A 22,980-nucleotide genomic window follows, 5' to 3' on the forward strand; every position below is an offset into this window, starting at 1 on the left:
GGATGGGAAGGCGAATACATGTTTGTTCTTTAAGGAGAAAAACCGGTATGTTTTTTGTGCTATGAGGCGGAGTCCAATCTACCGAACACGGAGCTAAGTATGCCAAAGTTATCCTTCCAGAAAACCAACAAACTGTTACAATTGCTGGTTGTACTGTTATTCTGCCCCTCTCAAACGTGGCAAAAAAGTTTTGAACAAAGGCAATGTCATAACTGGTGTAGGTGATGTTTTCTGTATTCACGTGGATAGTTTGATCTTTGATTGATGCAGTAATGTGGGTTTATTAACCTGACAAACAGCAACCAGCAAATATATATATTTTACATCAATGCAAAAGCATGTGTAATATTTGTAATTTCAATAAATAATAAATTCAGATTTATTCAACATTAAGGAGTAGTTGCATTTATTATACATCACATTTGGTTACATTTAGTTACATTTTTACTGTGTTACATTTACATGTGGCTCTTTCAGGGTAACCATTATGCTGATGTGGCCCAAACACCCATGGGTTTGATGATGGGTCAGTGATGGTCCATAGGCCTTGACAGGGCTGTGCTGACCCTCATGTCATTGCCAACTGGAGCCTGAATGCTGTTAAAACTGACTGTCAGCCCTTATGCTGGTGAAGTGGACCCTGGATTTCTCCTGGTTTGGGCCACAGTCTGAGTGTGGAGATGTTTCCTGGATAATGAACACATTGAGGCCAGGCCCTAACGATCCCTAGCTCTAAATGCAGTTGTGCAACAATAGGATGTTGTATATCAGATCATTAGAAGTCGGCAAGTGCAGCCACAGAATGTTTAGGAGCTCACTGATCCCAAGATACAGGCCATGGAAGACATCCCCGAGGACACCAGTTATATCAACTTATCCATTCCCAGACATTGTTGGGAATCTTGGGACACTAGTGACTCACATTATGCGTTACTTTCACAAATTTTGATAAAAATGTTTGATTTGATTCTTTCGATTGTGAAACCAGACCAAAAAAAAATCAACAGAAATCAACCAATTTTTTGTTCTTCTTTGTACAAATTATAAGCAATTCCTTAATTTTTTTGAGCAGTGTAGACTGAAATACCACAGTACTGCAGTATTCCTATTTCTTCTCACTCTCAGGAGCCCATTTCAGATGGAAAAAGGATGTAACCGTAAGTATCTGGTTTATTTTTAATTAAATGATCTGCTTCTCAAACTTCCACCATGTTTTTCTCTGGTAAAAATCTTTAGTAGAGATTAAAAACTCAAAAAGGCACAGAGATTTAACACAAACAAACAAACAACAACAACAAAAAAAAAAAAAAAACAGTTGAAGGTTAGCTGCTCATTGGAAGCCAGGAAGATGAACACAAAACATCACACGTGTGAAATATTTCTTTTATTCGTAAGCGTTACTGCTCTACATTTATGTTCTTGACCTTCACACACTGATGGGTGGACAGGACAGGAATGGAATTTACATTTAGTTTTCTGACATTATAAGTCAGGATTCTGAAATAACACAGGGTGAAGTATCAGTGGCTCCACAGGCTAGACTGTTGGCAAAATGAGATCATTAGCGAATTGTGAGTTTCAGATTTAACTAAAGCTCAAAGCCAAAACCTCATGCAACAGATAATATGCTTTGTAGACTATTGGAGTTTATTGTGACGTAAGTGACCCAATCTTATTCTGCTAAACTTACTCGATTATAAATTTAATAACACTGTACAGATTGTCATATGTCAACCTAATGAAAAGCCCAGCCCCAATCTTGCCATCATAACTCTGTATACAATTGGAAAAACCTTGATGGAAAAATAAGCAGCAGACAGAACTAAGAGCTGTTAGTCAGCCAAAGCTCAGTAGGAAGTTCTTTTAAAAAAAAAAAAAAAATAGTTCCCAGATTGTCCATATTAAAATTACTTTTCTTCTAATCCGTGTGGAACTTGATCAATGAAATGTAAGGACAACTGAAGGTGCCCATGAGCTAGGCATCAGTCCTCTGCTGGTACAACAGCAGCAGCCTGCCACCAATCTGAAGGTTAATAAAAGGATGCAAGCAGAGCATAGTCCCTGCAATTTGGGAAGGGTTTTCTATGTTAAGAAATGTAGATTCATACCTACAATATAAAACTCAGATCATTTTCTCTTCCACATTTCCATTCTTGGAGAGAGTCTGGAAATGAAGGCCATCATAATTACAGATAAATCTCATCCCAGTGTTCCATCACTTTTAGCTCTGTGCTGGATCTTCCACAGCTCCCAAGGGAAGCATCTATATGCTCCACTATGATCATCAGCTGATGAGTCTGTCTGCTGCTGGTGTTCAGCACGTGAATCTAATTTATTTATATAGCTCCACAGGGGCACGGGGGCAGAGGCTGTTGATAGCTGCTGCTATAGATGAATTTAAGATTAAAGTTATCAATCACAACTTGAGTACTTTGCTTTCATTTGGTTTAGGGATGCAGCTGCAGCACTCACTATGATCACTGTCACATTATTAGGATCATTTTATATTGTAAATGTGGCCTCAGTGGTTACTCATCTTTATTACTATCGCAGAACTTTGACATGTGAACACGTGTGCGCTATCATATTCACATAGTCATAACAGACTGACCACCACGAGCCGTTTTTTGTGCTAGCTAAACCTAAAACTAGCTAGATAGCGTCAGAAAATGTGTCATGGGATAGGTTAAAGGAGAAAAACCAATGATAGGTACAATAAGATAATTCCAAAGAGGCCAGGCAATTAGCATATTTTTGAGAAGTGACGGTCTCTACTGTACTTTCAGTCCAACAAATTCATAGGAAGTAGATTTTATTGCACTATAAGCTTTAATCATGAATACACCTGTGGACAGTGTGTAAATCCTTTTCCTCTCCATGGCAGCTGGCATCTCATGCCCAGCACAATGCCAACAATAGGAATGGAAACAAGATGATTGATGGTTGATGGCAAAAGCAGCCCTGATCATTCCCTCACAGCAAAACCTACCCTGCTGACCTGTGAGCAACTCGATCAGACCCGTTTTTAAGTTCAGAAGGGTATTTTTTAAATTAACTGCTCTGGACTCTTCTCTGCTGCTTCTTCTTGTAACTAGGCCAACGACACACAGGGCAGCAGTGTCTGCCTGCTGCCAGCCATATCACAATGCATTGCTGGTGGAAAGCATGGCCACAGGGTAGACCCATCAGCAATTCATCATTAACAAAGTTCTCCAGACACACTACGCACTCTGAGCATTGCAGCACGCCACAGGGCCATATTGACCAATCACAGTTTTGTCGAGTAGAGATGCCTTCAGGTGCGTCCACATCACCTGATGAGGAGCTTCTGCTTCGACTGGGATTGAAAAGGGATGACCCAGGAGCAGCACACACACTATGGCAGGTGTTGTTGGGGTCTGTGTTGCCGTACACACTCAGTTGTGTGCTGCTGTCCTGACTGCATAGCACCCTCTGATGCCATGTGTTCCTGTGTGAAGAAGAGCTAACATCTGAATCCCTCTCATCCCTATCTGAATGTGAACTCTCTGTTTCTTCAGAGCTATCCTCCATGCATTTATGCACATCTCTGAACTTCCAGGTTGGCAGGGATTTAATGTAGTCCATGTTAACTAATGGTCGTAGCCAGAGATCTGGAAAAGCCAAACGCTCAAACAAAAGGTTGGTATCATCTTCCCAGTCTGATTGGTCTGATGGGACATGATGCAACGATGCGATTGGGTGGAGCAAATAGGAAGTGTACCAGTCCCACAGACTGGCAAGCCACTCCAGATTGGTGGTGTTGTCCTCTTGGTTCCTGATAGCACAGCGACGTTTCTTCTCAAAGTAGTCAACCAGCAGGCCATGAGCCAGGTAGGTGGACAGGAAGAGAGCCGGGTGTGACGAGTAGAAGGTCCAATCTGCCCTGACCAGACTGGCCAGTGTAGTTGTGTCAGCATAACGAAGCAACTTGAGGCTGTAGCCATACAGACTGTCCAGATAAGGTAGCTGGAGCAGAGCCTGGAGGGAGGAGTGATGAGGAATTAATTATCAGTGCTCAGGTAATACAGTCATGATAAAGTAAATTTCAATGTGTACACACAGTGGAATTGATGACTTCTTTCAGCAGCATTTCTTTTGACATATGTGTTTACCTTGGACTCACTGGATGTGCAAAAATCTCCAAATTTTCCCATTCTTAGATTGTTGACACATTCACAGAACCATGTAGTTTAAGTTCAATACCGAGTTTGGTCTCGACCTGCTCTGTATATGGCTAACTTATTAGCCAACATTGGCCCTCATAAGGACCAAATATTTACAGAATTGAACAAACTTAAAATCCCACTTTTAAAATGCCACTGCTGCTGGAGTTGTATGCTTTCTTTTCCACCTGTTCTCAGCAATCACAGATTCACAAATCCAATCCGCCATACACACACATGCATGCACACACTTCTCAATGCACACAAACACACCTTACCAAAGCAATCACATCATTGCACTGTCCTGCAATATTCCATAATAGAGCTGCAGTGTCAGTGGCATTAATGCCAGTATTAAAAATTACAATAAACAAAAAGTCTGATTTAGGTAGACAAAGAGTTTTAATAGGTTTCAATGGCCATTTGTATGCTAAAAGTTGCTGTGGTCACAGCAACTCTTGCTGAGCTGAGGTTTGAAAGGACATCCTGGTAAATATTCATATCATAGCCCCCCAGAAAGCAATTGAGCTTCTGCAGATGTAGAAAACAGAACTCAATTTGTGGCTGATATTAGATGTAAAAGCTGTGCAATGCAGGTAATCTCCTACCAGAACAGGGAGCCAGGAAACCAGAAGGATGGAGTTGTATGTTCCCAGCGTTCGGATTAGAACTACAAATCGCTTCACTGTTGCTCCCTGTCCATGGGAATAAATATATGATAAAAACAAATCCAACAATTAATACAGTACAATGCACAAAGTGTCTGGTTAGCACTCAGATCTTTCACAGCAAAACCAGAAGATACTCCTGTAACAACCCCTCTGCTTCATGAGGTGTCCCTGCCTTTCTGCTGCTGTTTCTTTTATTACAGAAAGCAGAGCGTAGGATGTTGTCAGAGTGATCACCATGTGTGTTAAAATCTCTTGCCTGCCAATGTGCAGAGAGCCCTCTGGACGTGTTGGAGCAAGGGCACGGCGGCTGATAATTTTTTTTTTTTTTATCTCCACACATGCAGACACCACTTATTAGTGACTTCTACATTTACCTTGGTTTGAGCAAGTTAATTGAGAAATTGCTGCTTTCTAGAATAAATTTCAATGTTTGCATATATTCTGTATAGTGCTGGTGTCGGTTTTTGTTTGGTACTGAGATTGTGGGGTCTTGGGCATGGCCGTAGTAAGAGCGAGTTCCCTTGGTGGTGGGGTGTTAGAATGTTGTTAAAGTGGCTGGAGCAGTTGTCTCAGGGGCACATCCGCTGCTGCAGTTAAGTCACCATTTTATGGTTGCTTGGCCAGGCTGACTGGCTTCAGTGCATAAAAGCCCATTGCATGTAACACCTGAAGACTAGGGGGAACTTATATGGATTTGGGTTAGGTAGTTAGAGGGATGGGACTTCAGTGACTTTTGTCTATGTGGGGGGCTGTGAGCTCATTGTTTGGGTAAGAAGTGCAAACTGTTTCATTGTATTGGTTTGTGTAGTTTGTGTGTTTTGGACAGGTGTATGGCTAACCTGGAGGATTTTATGAGAGCTCCATCAGTTTTTGGAGCACTGCACACGCAATCACTTGCTGGAGACTGTTGACCATTTTAAATGGGATGTTTGTGACAAGCAAAATAAAGACTGTTACAGCTAATCTGACTAGTCAGGTTAACAAAATGGCTAAATTTCAGGCGGGTAAAATTTATTCCACTGTCAAGGCTGCTGTGCAAACAGGTTATAAGTTGGTGTCTGAAGCATACTGACAGAGGTTTTAGACCTGGGGGAAGTCTGGTAAGCAGCCTCATGTTGAGTTCGCCAGCCGTGAACACCACTCTTGAGATGATTTTGATTACTGGGGGGGATGGTAAGACAGGTAGGTCATATTAAGGGAGGAAGAAGCCAGACCTTGCATGGGTAATGGTACGTCAGAAGCAGAGCAGAGGATGTCGTCAAACTGATCAGCCTGATGAGCCATACCTGGGCCCTGATGTTTGTCTCTATTAAAAAGTCCATTCTTGCCTGCTAATGGGCTCTCTGGACAAGTTGGAGCACGGGCACAACTGCTGCTTTTCTTCTGTTTTGTTGTACATATCTCCACACATCCACACATGCAGAAAACACTGAATACTAATTACATTTAACTTGATTTGAGCAATTTTGTTAAAAAATTGCTGCTTTTGTGAATAAATTTCTATTTTTTCACTTTAAAAGCTTGGCCTGTATTCCATCTTTGTCATTGCTCAAGAGTTGGGCTGTGACACACCAAATGTTAGTTCAGTGCATTAGTATCAAAATCTTAAAGCTGGTCAGGATGGAGCTAAATGATACCTTTCGTTTCCATTCAAAGAACTGGATATCTCCTGCACTAGACTAGGAAGCTCAACAGAGCCAGGCTTTCTTTGGGTGAACTGGCTCGACAAAGCCGAAAGCTCCAACCAGAGATAACAAGTATCACAAAGGTGGTTATGAACTTGATTTGCCGACCCAGGCTTTCCTCAGCGGGCTCTGTGTACGTTCACATGAAAAGGGCTGTTTAGGCATCATTTGACGCCATTTCTGCAGAAAAATTGTCAGATTATGTGCCACATATTTCAGCCAAGAGGAGCAGATTATGATAATGGAGAGCTATGAAGAGTTAAAACCGATAAGAACCGCTAAAAGCAACAGTTTCTACAAACAACGCAAGAGAGAAAACCTGACAAAAAAATAAATAAATAAATAAATAAATCAGATCGTGTAAGTTAATATAGCCGATGTAATATAATATATCATTATATAACTTTAATTCCCTACCTGACATTGTCTCACAATAAAGGATACATGGAAATCACTTAGATTAGGGCCAAATCCAAGTGAAATTCACTTGATTTGTCTTATTTGTGATAAAGTTTAAGCAATTTTCTAATTGGTGTTCTATTAGTTGTAGTGCCAGCAGTGCAAAACGTTCTTGGCAGCAAAAAGGGACCAAGCACAAACCTATAATCCAAATTGATATATATCTGCTGTGTATTCATCACTCTTTTAGTGTAATGTGGATGATACACTGTGTAACATATTACATGTTAATATTATCTTAAGCAAACAAAAAGAAAAATGAGAGGAGAAAGACTGGAGGGGCTAGCTCCAGCAGATTACACAGCCTCAGAGGAGCTGGCCTTTGCAAACAGTGAAGGACGGCTGATCATGGAGGGGATACAAGGAGCTCTTCAATCAGACCCTGGAGCTGGCAGCTCCCAGCAGCTATTCTTTGTCCAGGGTATGTATAAGTGCTTTGGCGGTAAAATACCAAAGGCATATTTATTGTTTCTCAGATGAGAAAAGTCTTAATCTAATTTACAGTTGAAGGAGACACTGTAGTGTTGCTCAAGCTGCCAGCACACACCCTTGGTGACCCCCACACAGAGGTAACTGTCAAAGTTGTCATGTACTCTAACATGAACACCTCAATGTCCTATTAATACAGGTTGGAGCAGACAATGTGAGGGTCCTTTAAAAAAGAAATCTAGAGCTGGATAATCAGAAAAAAGAGCTGGAAATCAAGAAACTAAAACTTGAGCTCAAACAACTGGAGTAAAAGGAAAAGGGTAATGCAGTAAGGCAGCTACACAGACCACATTCTAATCAGGAGCCTGTAACGTGGAGGAATTTCTAAACATGCTTGATTCATTAGGTTGATGTTAGAAATGTGCAGACAGCACAGTCACAATAGCAACTAACAGCCCAACTCTTGAGATGAAAGCCAGGACTCAGGCTGGACACAGTGATAGAGGTGAGGTATGCAGGTGTGTGTTAACAACTGTATGGACAAGCTCCTCCGAGGAGGCAGTGTAAAAAATGCGTTAGGTGTACTCATATTTCTCTGCTGATGATTAGCTGTGCGTTTTGGAAGTACATACAAATTGAAGAGATGGGATCAAGGGCCCCACAAATGAATGAACAAAATCATCAAACTGGAGCCTGGTGCAGAAAAATGCCATAGACCACCACTGTTTCAATGTGGGTTGGCTGCATGCAGGCAGATTTATTATAGCCCAACAATTTAAATGAGTGAAATTGAATGACAAATGGTGACCTGTGTGATGAAGAGGTCCATCCAGGCCAGCAAGTTGATGAGGACCAGACTGAGGACAAACAGGTCATTGACCTCAGGCTGGATTGAACGCAGGAAAGTGTCCATGGCAGCCAAGGACAGGAACTCCCCTGTGCTGTGTGTGGGTGGGGTGGAGGGGGGGGGGGGGGGGGGGGGGGGGGATGGCAGTCCAAAATACACACAAATCAGTACTGTCTGAATATACAACAAATCATGATTTCAATTCAGAATCATCACCTGTTGCCATAGCGATAGATGCCCTCTGGCATTTTGAGCATGTAGGTGGGGCATTGCGTCACACCAATCTCTATTAGGCTGCTGTGGTTGTCCCAGTGACGCACATCCACAAAGATGAATTCGATCCTGCCAGTGAACTTGATGGACAGTGAGGAGAAGAAGGCAGGGGGCTGTGGCAGATGGGCGAACAGAAACATCTTGACCAGTTGGGCTGGGTCAGAGCGCCACTCCTCCATCAGCTGCTCAGACTGGTGCAGTGTTTTAATTCGATGAGCTACATGAGAGGTCATCCAGCGGAAAATGTGCTCGTTTTCAACGTGATGGCCATCGTATTCCTTGAGCATGACTTTGCCTTTTGATGCTGAAGTTTGAGGAACAGACATGATGAGTGTTGAGCGCTGCCAGCCACGTTTAATACATGACCTATTGGAAAGAACATATCATAATTGTCCACATCATTGTTATAACATATAACATATCATATAACATATCATAATTGTCCTGTGGAAACTAACAGATACAGGGTTTGTGCAGTGAACTGATGGTCACCCCACTAACAAAATTTATTAATGGACACCTACTTTATTGTTTAAACTCTGTGTTCCTTGTATGAAAGTCTTCTGTGCCAATGAAGCACTTAATTGTCAAAGCATTTTTGATAAGGTCCCTAATTCTAGCATTTCTAATACTGAGCTTCTACGTAGCTAGCTACGTATCACCAAATAAGGCATTTAAAGAACACCTGCAAACTGTTGGGTCCAGTGCTGCTGGGAATAAGAGATTTAATTTACTGTGAATTGCATGCACACTGGCAACACACTGTATCAGCAAAGTGGAAAACACTGGATATGAATGAAAAGTGCTGGTGGGTTTAAGTAGGACTCTGTTGCTCACCTGTAGTCATTTGAGCAATTGAAGGTTCCAGTTCTGATTCCAAACTGAGAAACTTTCTGCACCATTTTACCCCAGTTGGACTGTGTAAGCATGGCTTCGCAGTCCTGGGCAATTACCTGTGGGAACATACAGTTAAGTACCAAAATGCGTGTCTTAGTAGTTTATATGCATTTTATCTAAAATGTGGCTCACATTAGTTCTTTATATACTGTATCACTAATATTTGCCCGATAAAGCCATAACTGAAAAAATCTTTAAAGAAGCCTATAAGCAATACATGACTGTAGTCTGGAAGATTGAAGTTGAAAGTGATAAATGATCAGCTACATAGCCTACAGTCATTTGAACTACACTTGAAACTGCAGTCTGATGCTCCAGAGATGAGCATCTCACACTTTGTTTTGTTACTGAGTAATGTAACAAAGTAAGTTCCCACCTGGTTAATTACACATTTGCTACCTGACTTCACTAAGTCTTGCCATTAAGGGTGCACAATATTAGTCACCCAAAATTTAAAACGTGTTCAGTAGAGCAAGTCCAAATCAGCTCTGGTCCTGATTCTAAGGAATTCAGCTCCACCTCTTTCATCTTTGTCACTAGGCCAGGGAGCATCTATCACTATAACAGCATACTAACATATTCTGCTGGTGGACTACATCGAGTTATGTAAGTGATGCGTTTGTTAATTTTCACCTGCATTGAGTGGGCACGTAAGAGGCACAGTAACAGTTCAGGTCAGGACAGGAATCGGATCAGAGCAAGAAAAACTGAGGAGATCTATGGCTCACTTTATTTGCAACCACCCCAGAACTGTCCAAATAAACACTTTAAACCATTCCAGAGTGAGTAAAACCCATCAAAAAATATAAATGTTGTTCATTTACTGTTTCAGATATGAAAATCTTTGGCTTGCCTCAGTCAACAAGAACCCATCTGGAGATGCAATTAGTCATTCTGTGCTTAGTCTTCAATGTTGTTTGATTAGTTGGGAGTCAGAACATAAATCTTTTAACCACTTGCAGCACATCTACCAGTACCATTGCAATATTTTTTATGACTGGACTTGGAGATCTCCATTAAAGTGTTTCCACAGGCAGTTCTCAAAAGCAGCCCAATTGGAACCAATTACAGCAAAATGTACAGCCCATTTGGCAAACAACTAAAAACGTTATATAGTAGTTCCATAATTAAAGAAATTGTTCGATGTCAAAGAAGGCCATGGTATGGTGTAAAGAGTGGGCGTCACTTCACCCCCCTGTCTGTTTCAATAAAAACAGAAAGTTTTACTTTCCCATAGTCTTTGAAGTAATCACTTGATTTGTTTGTTTATCAATACAGTCATACTATACAACACTAGACATCAAACTGCACATTAGTGACAAATAAAACAATAACAATTTACCATAATTTAGAGACTATAGAGTGCACCTGCTAAATTGAAAGAGAAAAACAGTTTTGTACATATATAGGCTGCAGGTGTCGGAATTATGGGAGGAAATGGCATATGGCAGGAAATATGTTAAACAGAAAGATTTTGCCTTTTTTGCCAGAATTTGTCGATTGCTTTTAACTTGAAAGCTGCATCATATGCATTGCCTCGTGTGTTTTCTATTATGGATGTCTGCATAAAATGCAAAATAAATGACTGAAGAATTTAGTGTGGGTGCGTTTAATTTAAACAATTCAAACAATTTCATTGGTCCAATGTGAAGCTAAATGTATTGGCGGCACGAGGCTTGTTACCTGTAAAAAATCCATAAATTAGCCACATAGTTGTTTCAGCGCAGGGTTCAAAGTGTGTGAAAAAAGTAGCATCTTATAATCCGGAAATTACAGTACATAATTCATGTAAGACACTGGAAATGGACAGGCTTAGACTGAGACTATCAATCCTTGACAGATAAAAATCAATATGTAATACAAAATGAAACACAGTACCCATGGAACATATATTATATAATAAAGTTTCTTTTTAAGTAATTTTAAGTAATTTTTAATAAGTCTTATGGGATATCTTGTTGCCTAATGTAATTTGGGAGTGAATTCCATTCTTACATTGCCCTGTATATCATTGATCAATTAAGCCTGTGTCACTTTGGATTTGGACAAGAAGTTGCATGCCTTGTTGAATAACTTAGTGAATTTGTACTAAATAATAGTTTTATGTAGAGAGTAGATGGAGTCTTTGTTGTGAAAACACCAGTGAGTACAGAAATTTATATTTCACATCAAACAAAGAAAGACATTCATGCATTTTCATGACTTTTGTTCTTGTACCGTAGCAAAGAGCAATGCGTGCCTCTTTATTCTAGAGCAGTGGCAATGTTCTTGTATTACCTAATGAGGTACTGAACCTGAATAGAGAGCGGTAAAAATGTTTGAATCATTTATTTCATACACCATTGTGTTAGACATTTTGTACATGCCCCAATTAATAATTTTTTCCATGACTGTATCCTGTATTAGAACCATTACGCCTATTCCCTAGAACAGCCCCTTCACTTGTGCCATTGTACACTTTTGTTCAGTCCTTCAACTAAGTTTGGTAATGCTCAGGGGGTTTGGTCATCCTCAGAGGATAATGTCTACCAGTCTCTGATAACCAGTTCAATGGTTCAATGTTGAGTATTCATGAAGTGTAGACAATGGGTTTTTCCACACCGTCAGGCATGATTTTTGAGAGAACAGTGACTACCCCGTAGGGTGAGGTGTCACAGGCAAGCCGGAGGGACAGCTCAGAATTGTAGTGGCTCAGGAGCTCCTTAGCTTTTCTGAAAACTGACTCACATGCATCAGTCCACTGCCATTTCTGTCCCTTATGCAGTAATTTGTTCAGCGGATTCTGGACGGTGGCTAAATTGGGAATAAACCGGCCATAATAGCTAACCATCCAGGAGGAAAGTACATAGTTGTTTCCAAGTTTGGGATTAATAAAGTATGTACATGTACATATATCTATCTAGTATCTATCGACCATCCACAATAGCATGTTCCTTCTCTGGTGACTTGTGGAGCGCCACAGTATCTATGACGACGCCTGGAAGGCATTTCTCCTGCTTGACACATAGACCATGTTCCTCCAACCTTCCCAGAACACCATCCAGGGTTTTGAAGTGGGTTTCCTTATCTGGTCCACTTATGAGGATATCATCCAAGTAACAGTGAGTGAAGGTAAGCCCAATGAGTACTTGGCCCATGGCTTTTTGGAACAATGCTGGGGCAGATGATATTCCAAAAGGCAAGTGGTTGTAGCAGAAAAGTCCTTTCTGTGTAGAGATAGTCAGTAGCTGCCTTGACGCCTCTTCAATTTCTATCTGCAGGATTTGAGTAAGTCCAGCTTACTGTAGTGTTGGCCTCCAGCTAGGGAGGTGAAAAGGTCTTCTATACATGGAAGACGATATCTGTCCACACAGAGAGCTGGGTTGATTGTAGGGCTGAAACGATTCCTCGAATAATTGAAGCACCTTGATTACAAACAATGATCTCGGAATTTCCTCTGCCTTGAGGAATCGTTTAATTTTTACAGAGCATTGTATTTCACCTGGACTACTTTTAATGTGGCATAACGCGCTGACGTCACACACGCAAAGGAAGAAGGAGAGGACAGACGTTTGGTTTTAGCAGTGGGAAGAAAAAGACAGAGCGCAGAGGGGAAAACAATTAATAGCTGTCCATTGACTTTGTGTTGTGTGAAGGTGTCTTGTAACGCTCCATATGCCAGCAAACACAAACAAATGACCAAAAGCTGCTGAGTGGTGCACTACTAACAGGGTAAAGAACCTTGATGAAAGTTTTCATAAGCTGCCAAACAGAAAAAAATAGCCTTTAAAGGGGAGGTGAATCACTGAATCAAGTTGATGTGATTTGCTTAATGGAAGTCCACTCTATTTAAAAATTATCTGACAACATTTTAAAATGTTAACATATAGACGAAAAAGCAATGTTCCGTTATGTGTTTTGTAGCATGGATGCTGCCATCTTTCATCCGTGGGTTGGTTTGGGTGCATGAGTTATGGTGTTAGCAGTGGTTGTCAAAGATGGAGCCACAAGAACACAGAAACCAAAAGGGAGGCTACTAAAGTATTGCTCCTGGTTGTCAAAATGGCAGTTTCCATAAACTGCCACTGGAGCGGAGAGCTGTACCGCAGTGCCAGCTAGCAGCAATGAAGAGGGAGAATCCCCCTTTGGGCGCTGACTCCAGGGTTTGCAGTGAGCATTTTATGGAGGAAGATTATACAGAGATGAAGACCTTTGAGTCAGGCAAACTAATTGTCCGCTGGACCAACAGACTAAAGCCTGAAGCTGCGCCCTCTGTTAATTTTAATGCTTATAGCCCGGGTTAGGGTCACCCCCCCCCCCCCCCCCCCCCCCCCCCAAAAAAAAAAAAAAAAAAAAAAAAAAAAAAAAAAAATCAGCGGCTCCGCTGCCTCTTCCTCCAGCACTAATCGGTTAGATTCAGGTTCAGATGCAGAATATTTATTGTACCCTTGGGTAAATTCGGTTTACAGTGAGTGTTAACTCGCCGTACAGGCTGAAAAGCATAGGCAATGGGACAGAGGGAGTCAAAATGCCTGTCCAGCTCATCGTCATCCATTTCCGAAAAATGTTGTCTTTAAAACAAATGCCTCCTTTGTGGGTCAGACTCGCCTCGATATCCAGCCGCAAACCAACTCGGTGATGTAGCTTCTTGCGTCACTCCAACCTGGCGACTCGCATGCTAAATAATCAGGCTGAGCTTACAAAATACATCCATAATATCTACGGTTCTACAGCTCTTTGAGAGAAGTGTTACGTCTAATATAGCTGAGCACCAGCATAGCCAAGGTTATGCACATTTTACCTCCCCTTTTAAGACGAGAGAAGTGGACAGAGGTAGTAAGACGAGAGGCGCCATCGTCGGCTACACATCAGTCTTGAAGACTGGGCAAAATGCAGACTGATTACTTAGTAATCATACAATGTGATTTTCTGGATTTTTGTTTTAGATTCCATCACTCATAGTTGAAGAGTACCTATGATAAAAGTTATAGACTTATACATGCTTTGCTACTAGGAAAACCTGCAAAATCGGCAGTGTATCAAATACTTGTTCTCCCCACTGTGCATTCATATATTTGATTGGACACAAAGAGGAGTTCTATGTAGAAATCAGCCTAGAGACACACTTTATTATTTTTATTACTAATATGATCTAACTTCCTGTGCCTTTTGTCTAAATACCAACCATGAGGTCTACGGCGTCTGTAACAACCCTATTATGATCAACGCAAGATGTTTCAAAGAAACTTGTAACCTAAATATTGCAATATCTGACGACATTAGATGGCAAATCCTCCTCCATATGCATTCCTATCTCTAAGTAAGATGATTAAACTTGCTATCAATGCTCGTATCAGGGCATCATCAGCTGTCAGAGTCAGTTCTCAGTTTCACTTGAGTTGACTTTGCCTGATTCTTATTCATCACCATTGTTGGATTATGTAAATTAATGCAATGTGCAACAAGGTTTTCTCTCAGTTTTGGTTATTTGCATATACCATATACGCCTTTCACTCTGCAAACAATGTGGAAATGTTCATGTGTATTTCGTCAAGCTAAGTAAATAAATATTTTCATAAAGACGAATATCTCTACATGTTTACCTTTCCAATAATTTCTGCACTTGAAAATAGTGGAATTAGGAAGGGAGGTTTGTATAGCGCCTTGCTTTGCACACTTCTTACACAAGAGACTTTCCAGAAGAAAAAAAAAAGAGAGAGATGAGTGATTGGGGGCCTGTGTCCTAGTAGTGCTTTATGTCTAGCAAGACCCCTGGTTTGAAGCATCCATATATATCCATTTTGGGTGAAGGGATATGTTTCACAAGCTCTCCATGTGTGTCTTTGCTGTGATGTTTAATCACCAGGTGTCGTAAATTTCCTGACTGTAAGAAATCTTCCTTACTGATGCTTGAAGATTCACTGCCATGTTTAAGAAAAAGGTAAAGTTGGTTGTTGCAGTTTCCCGATGCAAGCAGTAGCAAACCTTCTGAACTAGATGTAGTAATAATTCTTCAGATGTTTTATCAAGTTGCTGGTATTGTAAGATCTGGTTTTTGCCCTTCCTCTTGACAGTTTGATAGTGCAGAGTTTGTAGGAAGCTTTACTTTTGTCCCTTTCGTTTACTTTAAATATCTTGTGTCCAAAACCTTTATAGGAAGTAGTATTCCAACTCTACAATATGACTGCACTGCAATATGCAATATGACATTGTGGCTTATCCCCACCATTACACATACACACTCAGTCTATTTACCTGAACCAGCCAGATCCCATCCTTAGTGTCCTCCACTAACTCATAGAAGTGCATCTCTCCACTGAAGTGTGTGGTGCTGGAGTCTCCGGCATCTGTCTGCTCCTTCTCCTTCTTGATTGCTGAGTATAACTCCCCCTGAGTAAGCTCTCCTGTGGGCAGTGAGGTTTAGAGGAGGGAACATTTACCTTGTCAAACACAATTCCTGCGATTTAGTTCAATTTCCTACAAAAACTGAGGGGTCGGCTCACGTGAATGCCAGGTGTTGTAAATTCAGAAGCTGCAGCTTTAAATACTGAATACTGAATTGGCTGTTTAGAGATGACCAGAGAAGCTAGTGAAAGATTTGCATGATTGCTTAGAGAGGATATCTTTGTTACTGTCCATGCCGCGGTCCTGTCTGTTACCTCTCCGATATGAGTGTGACCCTAACTCTCAGAACTCAAATCTCTTGACCAATTCCTCCAACTAGCATTTTAAAAGACAAATCCAGAGGATGGGTGCTCGCATAACGCACCCCTACCTGATTTTTCCACGAGGTTGCTGACCTCCCTCTTCTCGGACAGACCGGAGTACCCCAGCCCCCGACACTCCAGGATGGTCTTCAGCCTCTTGTAGCTGAGAGTGACTGGGTCCACCAGCTGAGTGGCGAACACCCCCGTCTCGTACCAAACCACTGCCTCAAAGATCCGCGCCAGCATGAACAACACCATGAAGTACAACAGCAGGAAAAATAGCTTGAGCCACATCTTCCAGTTGGACCGCGGTGGACTGAACCTAGTCGGGTTTCTGCTCTCTCACTGAATCAGGCAGATTGTCATGTTTGACAGTGCGATGTAGCAGCGTCTACCTATGGGTGATGGACATCGATCGTGCTGACGATGACAGCTAGTCTCAGCTAACTTAGCTCTGGTAGGCCCGCTGTTGTTGACCGCAACTCACAGGCCTCGGTCGAGCTCGAGTGTCAGTCGCATACGCTGTTGTTTCCTGACGAAGGTGAGCAGCGGTTGATGTCGAGGCGTTCCTCTAATTTTAGTCCCACTATCATAAAACACTGATGAAAATCTGACTTGCTGCGATCAGCTGCTTCTCACAGACGAGTTGACGTCACATCCGACTCCACCTCGTACTTGTAAATAAACAAGCTACAAAGTAAAAGTAGCTTAGTGATCTGTCTGGAAACAGAAGCATGAATGAAGCACATGACGTATGAACAGAACTCGTCAGCTGCATTGTACTTAACTTTTTAAATGCCACAGAACAAACCCTGTCCATGTTAATTATTGCAGTTTAAACTTTCACACTCACATTCACAGTTGCAGGTATAAAGAGTTTAAAATGAACCTGTTTGGACACCTTGCTGTGAGTTGAGAAGTTGCTCGCCACTGAACCACATTAGAGAAGACTCCTGCTGTCTCCTCCCCCTGTTTGGAGAGGGGGCGGGGATAGTTAACGACGTCAGTTTATGAAGACAGATCATAAACTAACTGTATGTTAAACTTATAGAATCATTTCCTCGTGGTTTAATGTCCTGGTCACTGAACACTCTTTTGTTTATAGTCTTCATTTATCATAAGTCGTCATGTTGAGTCAGAATAACCTTTAATTTTTTCCATAGCTTTGCTTAAGCATGTGACTAATATATTAAGAACACCTAAAATTCTTAAATTAATGTTATAAGGTAACTAATTAAATCATCAGAGACAAAATCTTAACTTAGGTATTTTGTGTATCCGAAACCAGACTCACAATGGAGGCACAGCAGAGATGGGAGACAAGCAAGAGCAGCTCTCAGATCAGAACTGCTCTCTGAAACAGCTGTCTCACACTGAAGTGTTTCCCACACATGAACATAACATCCATATAGTTCATTCATTTCTGTCTTTATAAAGTAAATGGTGTTATCACATATGTTTCATGAAACAGCAACAGGATTTTTATGATTTCTGTCCTCCATCTGAGCTCTCTGCTCCTTGGTTCTAACTGAAGACTGCCATCTTTGCAGAGCTGCACTTTGAAAAGACTCATAGACCAGCTGATCACTGTTATTTTAACACAAGAAATTGTTGGGGACTATTTTCAGAAATGGACTAACTCCTCCTTAGTGTTCTCGTGTGTACATCGTAGTAAAGAATATGTCACTAAAGTGTAACGGGTCAGTTTTGAGTTTCATTATGAAAACCAGAAAATCAAGATGAACGATTGTTGTACTCCACAGGGGTCTTTTTAGGATTTGGATAGATCAGTGGCTGGACTGCTTTAAATTGGGCCAGGTTTAATGTGTGCGTGCACGCTGCAATGTGTTTTTTGTCCTTAGAATATTTATCTTGTCTTTGTTTTGTTCTCTGCACTTTAGGCTGGAGATAATAAATGGGTCATTCCTGGGAATCAGTGCCTTTTGTGTCCCCAAGAAATGACATAACATTACTAATTCTTCTCTCCTCAATATAACATGAAGTTAAAGTGAATTAAATATTATTTTAAACAAAAAAAATTACTTTCAAGCTGATGAGGGTGAGGTTTTTGGCCTATCCCTCACTATGATTTTTCTATTTCAGCTGGACTTTTAATTTGTGTGTGTGTAATGTATTGTATATTAACAGTATAATACACTTTTACAGATGTAAGTAGTATTAAGTGGCACTGAGTGCAGCAGAAAAGCAAAGGTGCTGTCATGCTCATCGAGATGCAGATCCTGAGAGAAGGGCATAGTATCTTGAATGGGAGAAGAAGAAATGAAGGAGCGACAGGGAGCAAGGGAAGAAAAAAAAAACAGAAGAGTGCAGCCAAAGAGAGCAGCGGTCAAAGAGAAGAAAACGGAGAGTAGCCCAGGCAAAGAGCAGGGCAGGGGAAAAGGCAGAATCACTTGCCATTAACAGCATGTTCACACCACCAGTGAGCCCAGAATCACAACAGCCAGATCCACTAAGAACAGGTCCTTAAAAGTTGGAATTAGTAAAAGAAATGTAGTAGTTGTTGTAGCAGATTGTCTATCATTACTGAAAAGGTCACATTACACTTTGTAATTTCACCTTATGTAAAAACATACAAGTAAAAGGGATTCTCTGTCTCACCACTCAACTATCCATTTTACACATACAGAGGCAAACAGTCCAACAAGACATAGGACAATACATTCAAAGTATATAATGAAGATCTAAGGCATATTGTGCTGGAAACTACACTAGTGGAATTGAACCTATTAATTACAGGTGAGCCTGATTAACAATATCAGGGTGAAGTAAATTTTTATTTAAATAGCACCAAATCACAACAGAAGTTATCTCAAGGCACTTTTCAAAAGAGAGCAGGTCTAGACCATACTCTGCATAATATTATAGGTTCAATTTTTGTTTATGTTTATATTTCAGGCAATGTGAAGAAGGAAGAAAACTATCAAAAAGACACAGAAACAGAGTGAAGGTACTTATGTTATGCCTTGAAAGAGAGCTGCAAAAACAACAAAAAGAGAAGGAAAAATTCAAGAAAAGATACCAGCGGCTGCTTAAGAAAACACTGTCCCCAAGATCACAGGTTAACCATGAACTGGGAACATCGCCCAAAGCAGTTAAAAAGTGTCCTCTTTTCCACAATACCTTCACCAAAGACCTCAGTGACCGATATCGCAATGCCACAGGTGAAAAAGAGAGACATATCATTGGAAAAATATGTGACAGGGGAAGATAGTACAGAAGTATAAGCTAAAAAATGTATAGGGAAGGTTTTTTGCTTCTCAAAGAAAATATGGAAAAATTCAAATAAAGACCCTGACACATTCACCAGAAAAAGAAACCCAGATAGCTGCAGATGAAGTTAAGAACTGTTTGAGACTGTTCTATGAGCAGGAAGATGTGAGGCGCCTGACCACAGGTCGGAAGCAGACAAAGAAAAAGAGCAAACTAAAACAGCAAAAACAATTCCTCATGGACACAATAAAAAATACTCTGAAAAAAATTGGCAGAAAACCCAAATAGAGCAATGTCATACTCTTCATTTTGGCATCTGGGTCCTTTTTGGGTGGTCAATCCAACCATGTCTGAGAGAGAGACTTATTTGTGCAAGATGCTTGAAAACCTGGGCTTTGTTGCAAACAAACTCTACCACCTGAAACTGCTAACACACTGCAATGCTGAGGTGTAGAGAAGGTTATATGCAACTCCAGGGATAAGGATTGTATGTATGGCCAGGAACACCCAGCTGTGAAAGTGCTGCATTTTCTAAGTCAGGGGTGTCAAACTCATTTTTACGAGGGCCACATCAGCATAATGGTTACCCTGAAAGGGCTACATGTAAATGTAACACAGTAAAAATGTAACTAAATGTAACCAAATGTGATGTATAATAAATGCAACTACTCCTTAATGTTGAATAAATCTGAATTTATTATTTATTGAAATTACAAATATTACACATGCTTTTGCATTGATGTAAAATATATATATTTGCTGGTTGCTGTTTGTCAGGTTAATAAACCCACATTACTGCATCAATCAAAGATCAAACTATCCACGTGAATACAGAAAACATCACCTACACCAGTTATGACATTGCCTTTGTTCAAAACTTTTTTGCCACGTTTGAGAGGGGCAGAATAACAGTACAACCAGCAATTGTAACAGTTTGTTGGTTTTCTGGAAGGATAACTTTGGCATACTTAGCTCCGTGTTCGGTAGATTGGACTCCGCCTCATAGCACAAAAAACATACCGGTTTTTCTCCTTAAAGAACAAACATGTATTCGCCTTCCCATCCTTCATGAAACTGCCTTCCATCTGCAACAAATTTTCACTTCCTGGACATTTTGGGATCATTCGTATTTCTCAATTCAACTGTTGAAAATCGCATTGATCTTGGATACACTGCAATCTAGTGGCAGGAAGCTGTCACTTCGAGGGTAACATAAACCGCATGCATTGTGGGAAATGTAGTTTATGGGCAATGCACATTTGTTTATTTTAAGACAAGCTCTCGCGAGCCACATAAAATGACGTGGCGGGCCTTAAATTATGCCAGTTCAGGTTCACCACAGACTATTCCAAGCTGGTCCGCTGTGCTTAGAGCGAACCTGCTTTCATCTGTGAGGAGAATGGGGTTACAATTCAAATTATCTTTGCTCTTTCCAGTCATGTATTACTTAGCTGTTTGTGATGGCATGGCAATGTGTGTGCTTAAGCTGGACATGAAGCTATCGTATAAGCAGGGCTGTGTTTAGACATAGTAACCTTCACTCAGATCAACAAATTTTAAGATTTGACAATAAGACATAAGATTTTACATGAAAATAAAAATAAAAACTAAAAAGAATAAATTTTCACCCAGGTTTCTGTGGATGCTTTCTAAAAACTAAATATATGTTCACAGCAAATGTTACAGGAAAGTCTCTCTTTCGTGGAAAAGACAAAACTAGAAGAATGTGAGTGCTTTCTCTTTATGTCATTGCTTGCTAGTATTACAAGGCCACTTGCTTTTTAACTGTGGGCATGACAATGAACTGATTTAAATGAAAAAAAAGCTCAGATAAAGTAATTTTGAAGACTTTCTAGAGTAAATCTAAAGTGTTTTTTTTTTTTTTTCATACAAAGCCTGGTAGGTTCTCAGTCTGCCAGGTCATAGTTAGTTTAGGAAGTTGATTCTCAGACAATTGGGACTTGTAAATTATTGAAGATGTTTCGCCTCATCTTTGAGGTTTTACCTGTTCTGGGTGACTGGCTGGAAGCACGGGTATTTTTTCATACAAAAGCTTCCAGTAGAAAACACGAAGGCAATTTGTACATTTGTATTTTGGTCCTCATTCCAAAAAACATATGCGTTCAATTTTACTCACATTTAATCGGATAAACTCATGTTTAATTCAGTACAATTATCGACTCATTACAGGGTGTTATTTCCTTTGTAGAAAGACTAAGAACTGGAAGAATATAAAGGCAAACTTTAGTTCCTCTTAGTTCCCTCTAAAGAAAAAAAAAATATTCGCTTTGATTCACATTCACTAACATAAAATCAATTCTAGTATTAAAAAAATGTGAACGAAAAGTTTAAATCGGTCCTGCCCTGTCCTTGCTCTGTCCATGCCCTGTCTAGTCCTTGTTGCTTGTTCCTTGTTGCTTGTCCATGCCCTGCCTTGTCGTTTTGTACTTGTTTTCTCATTCAGTTTATGTTGTAGATATAGTTAAGATTAAAGTCTTTTTTTGTCACCTACCTGGTTTCTGGCTCCTGCAATTGGGTCCTCACCCTGCAACGCACTCGTACCGCGTTTCCCGGCGTGACAGTCTGCTCACTTTGAAAGAAGACACCATCTCTTTACTTGTGGTTCCTAGAGTCTCCAAGAGTAAATCTGGAGGCAGATGGTTCAGTTATCAGGCTCCTCTTCTATGGAACCAACTTCCAGCATCGGTCCGGGGGGCGGACTCTTTAGTAATTTTCAAGACCAGGCTTAAAACTTTCCTGTATGACAGAGCTTATAGTTAAAAAGTTAAAGTCATCTACTCTTTAGCTATGCTGCTGTAGCCCTAGGCTGCTGGGGGAAGGACTGAGCTTCTCTCTCTCTCTCTCCCTATCACCCTCTCACCCCCTCTCCCTCTTTCTCTCTCCCTCCCTCTCCCCCCTTGCATGCATTCATAAGAACCATCCTTCCTTCAAAAACACAGTTTCACCCAGTTCTAAGCATTTATACAGCATTTACTAACCATGTTCTGCCAAAGTCTCTGTCTCTCCCAGTTCCTCTCCTCTCTCTCCCTGTGCTCATCCTGCAGGTGGTGACTCATCTCCATCCCATGTTCCTGCAACACCTGCTGGTCCCATATTTCATGAATTCTGTATTACAGCTCAACTACATGAACTTCATGCAGCAACATGTTCCTGCCTACACCTGTTTTGAATATCCCCCTCTCCTGCTCTAATTCTCCCCCTACTCTACATCCCCCCCTCCAAAGTTTAGGGCAAAAGTGTCCCAGAGAGTCCTCACCAGACTTACATTTTGGTAAGGTATAGATACAGATACAGATAGGTTAAATGAGTGCAATTTGTTATGAGTAATCTAATCTACAGGTAATCTTAAAATAAAATAAAATTAAATAAATAAAATACCCAATGTCTACAGTTCACAGAGCTGCTGTTTATGGCTTTAAGTCAGATCATCAGCAACCACTAGATAGATATATATTTTATTTTATCCACAAGGACATTCTTTTGTTACAGCAGCATTAAAAATGGGTTCAGCATAAACAAATTAAAAGTAAGAACAAAAGAATAGCCTACAATAAAGCAAATACAGTAAATATAGAAATGTTCAACCTAATAGAAATA

The 22,980-nt window shown here is 40.6% G+C and overlaps 1 protein-coding gene across 7 annotated transcripts; it reads right to left on the reverse strand.

Annotated features, from left to right (window-relative positions):
• Window positions 1-378: 378 nt before the first annotated feature.
• On the reverse strand, window positions 379-17,050 carry rnf103 (ring finger protein 103). 7 transcript variants are annotated; one of them, XM_029512496.1, is made up of 8 exons: window positions 17,021-17,040; window positions 16,200-16,847; window positions 15,680-15,828; window positions 9,386-9,501; window positions 8,492-8,914; window positions 8,237-8,369; window positions 4,793-4,879; window positions 379-3,999 (listed from the first exon to the last, which is right to left on the reverse strand). In XM_029512496.1, exons 2-8 carry the CDS (start codon window positions 16,423-16,425, stop codon window positions 3,052-3,054), a joined length of 2,082 nt encoding a protein of 693 aa, XP_029368356.1. In that variant the 5' UTR covers window positions 16,426-16,847; window positions 17,021-17,040; the 3' UTR covers window positions 379-3,051. The 7 variants fall into 7 exon arrangements, 6 of the variants coding, with proteins under 6 accessions (XP_029368356.1, XP_029368355.1, XP_029368354.1 ...); XM_029512495.1 differs by having other exon boundaries at window positions 16,200-16,851; window positions 17,021-17,036; XM_029512494.1 differs by having other exon boundaries at window positions 16,200-16,851; window positions 16,985-17,032.
• Between the last annotated feature and the right edge of the window lie 5,930 nt (window positions 17,051-22,980).

This window comes from Echeneis naucrates, chromosome 10 (genome assembly GCF_900963305.1).
Source record: "Echeneis naucrates chromosome 10, fEcheNa1.1, whole genome shotgun sequence".
Lineage (NCBI taxonomy): Eukaryota > Metazoa > Chordata > Actinopteri > Carangiformes > Echeneidae > Echeneis > Echeneis naucrates.

Coding starts and splice junctions, on each gene's coding strand:
- rnf103 (XM_029512496.1), bottom strand. CDS start 16,425: ATGTGGCTCAAGCTATTTTTCCTGCTGTTGTACTTCATGGTGTTGTTC. Junction 8,915..9,385: donor AATTGCTCAAATGACTACAG/GTGAGCAACAGA, acceptor TCTTTCCAATAG/GTCATGTATTAAACGTGGCT. Junction 4,880..8,236: donor TGGACCTCTTCATCACACAG/GTCACCATTTGT, acceptor TCCCATGGACAG/GGAGCAACAGTGAAGCGATT.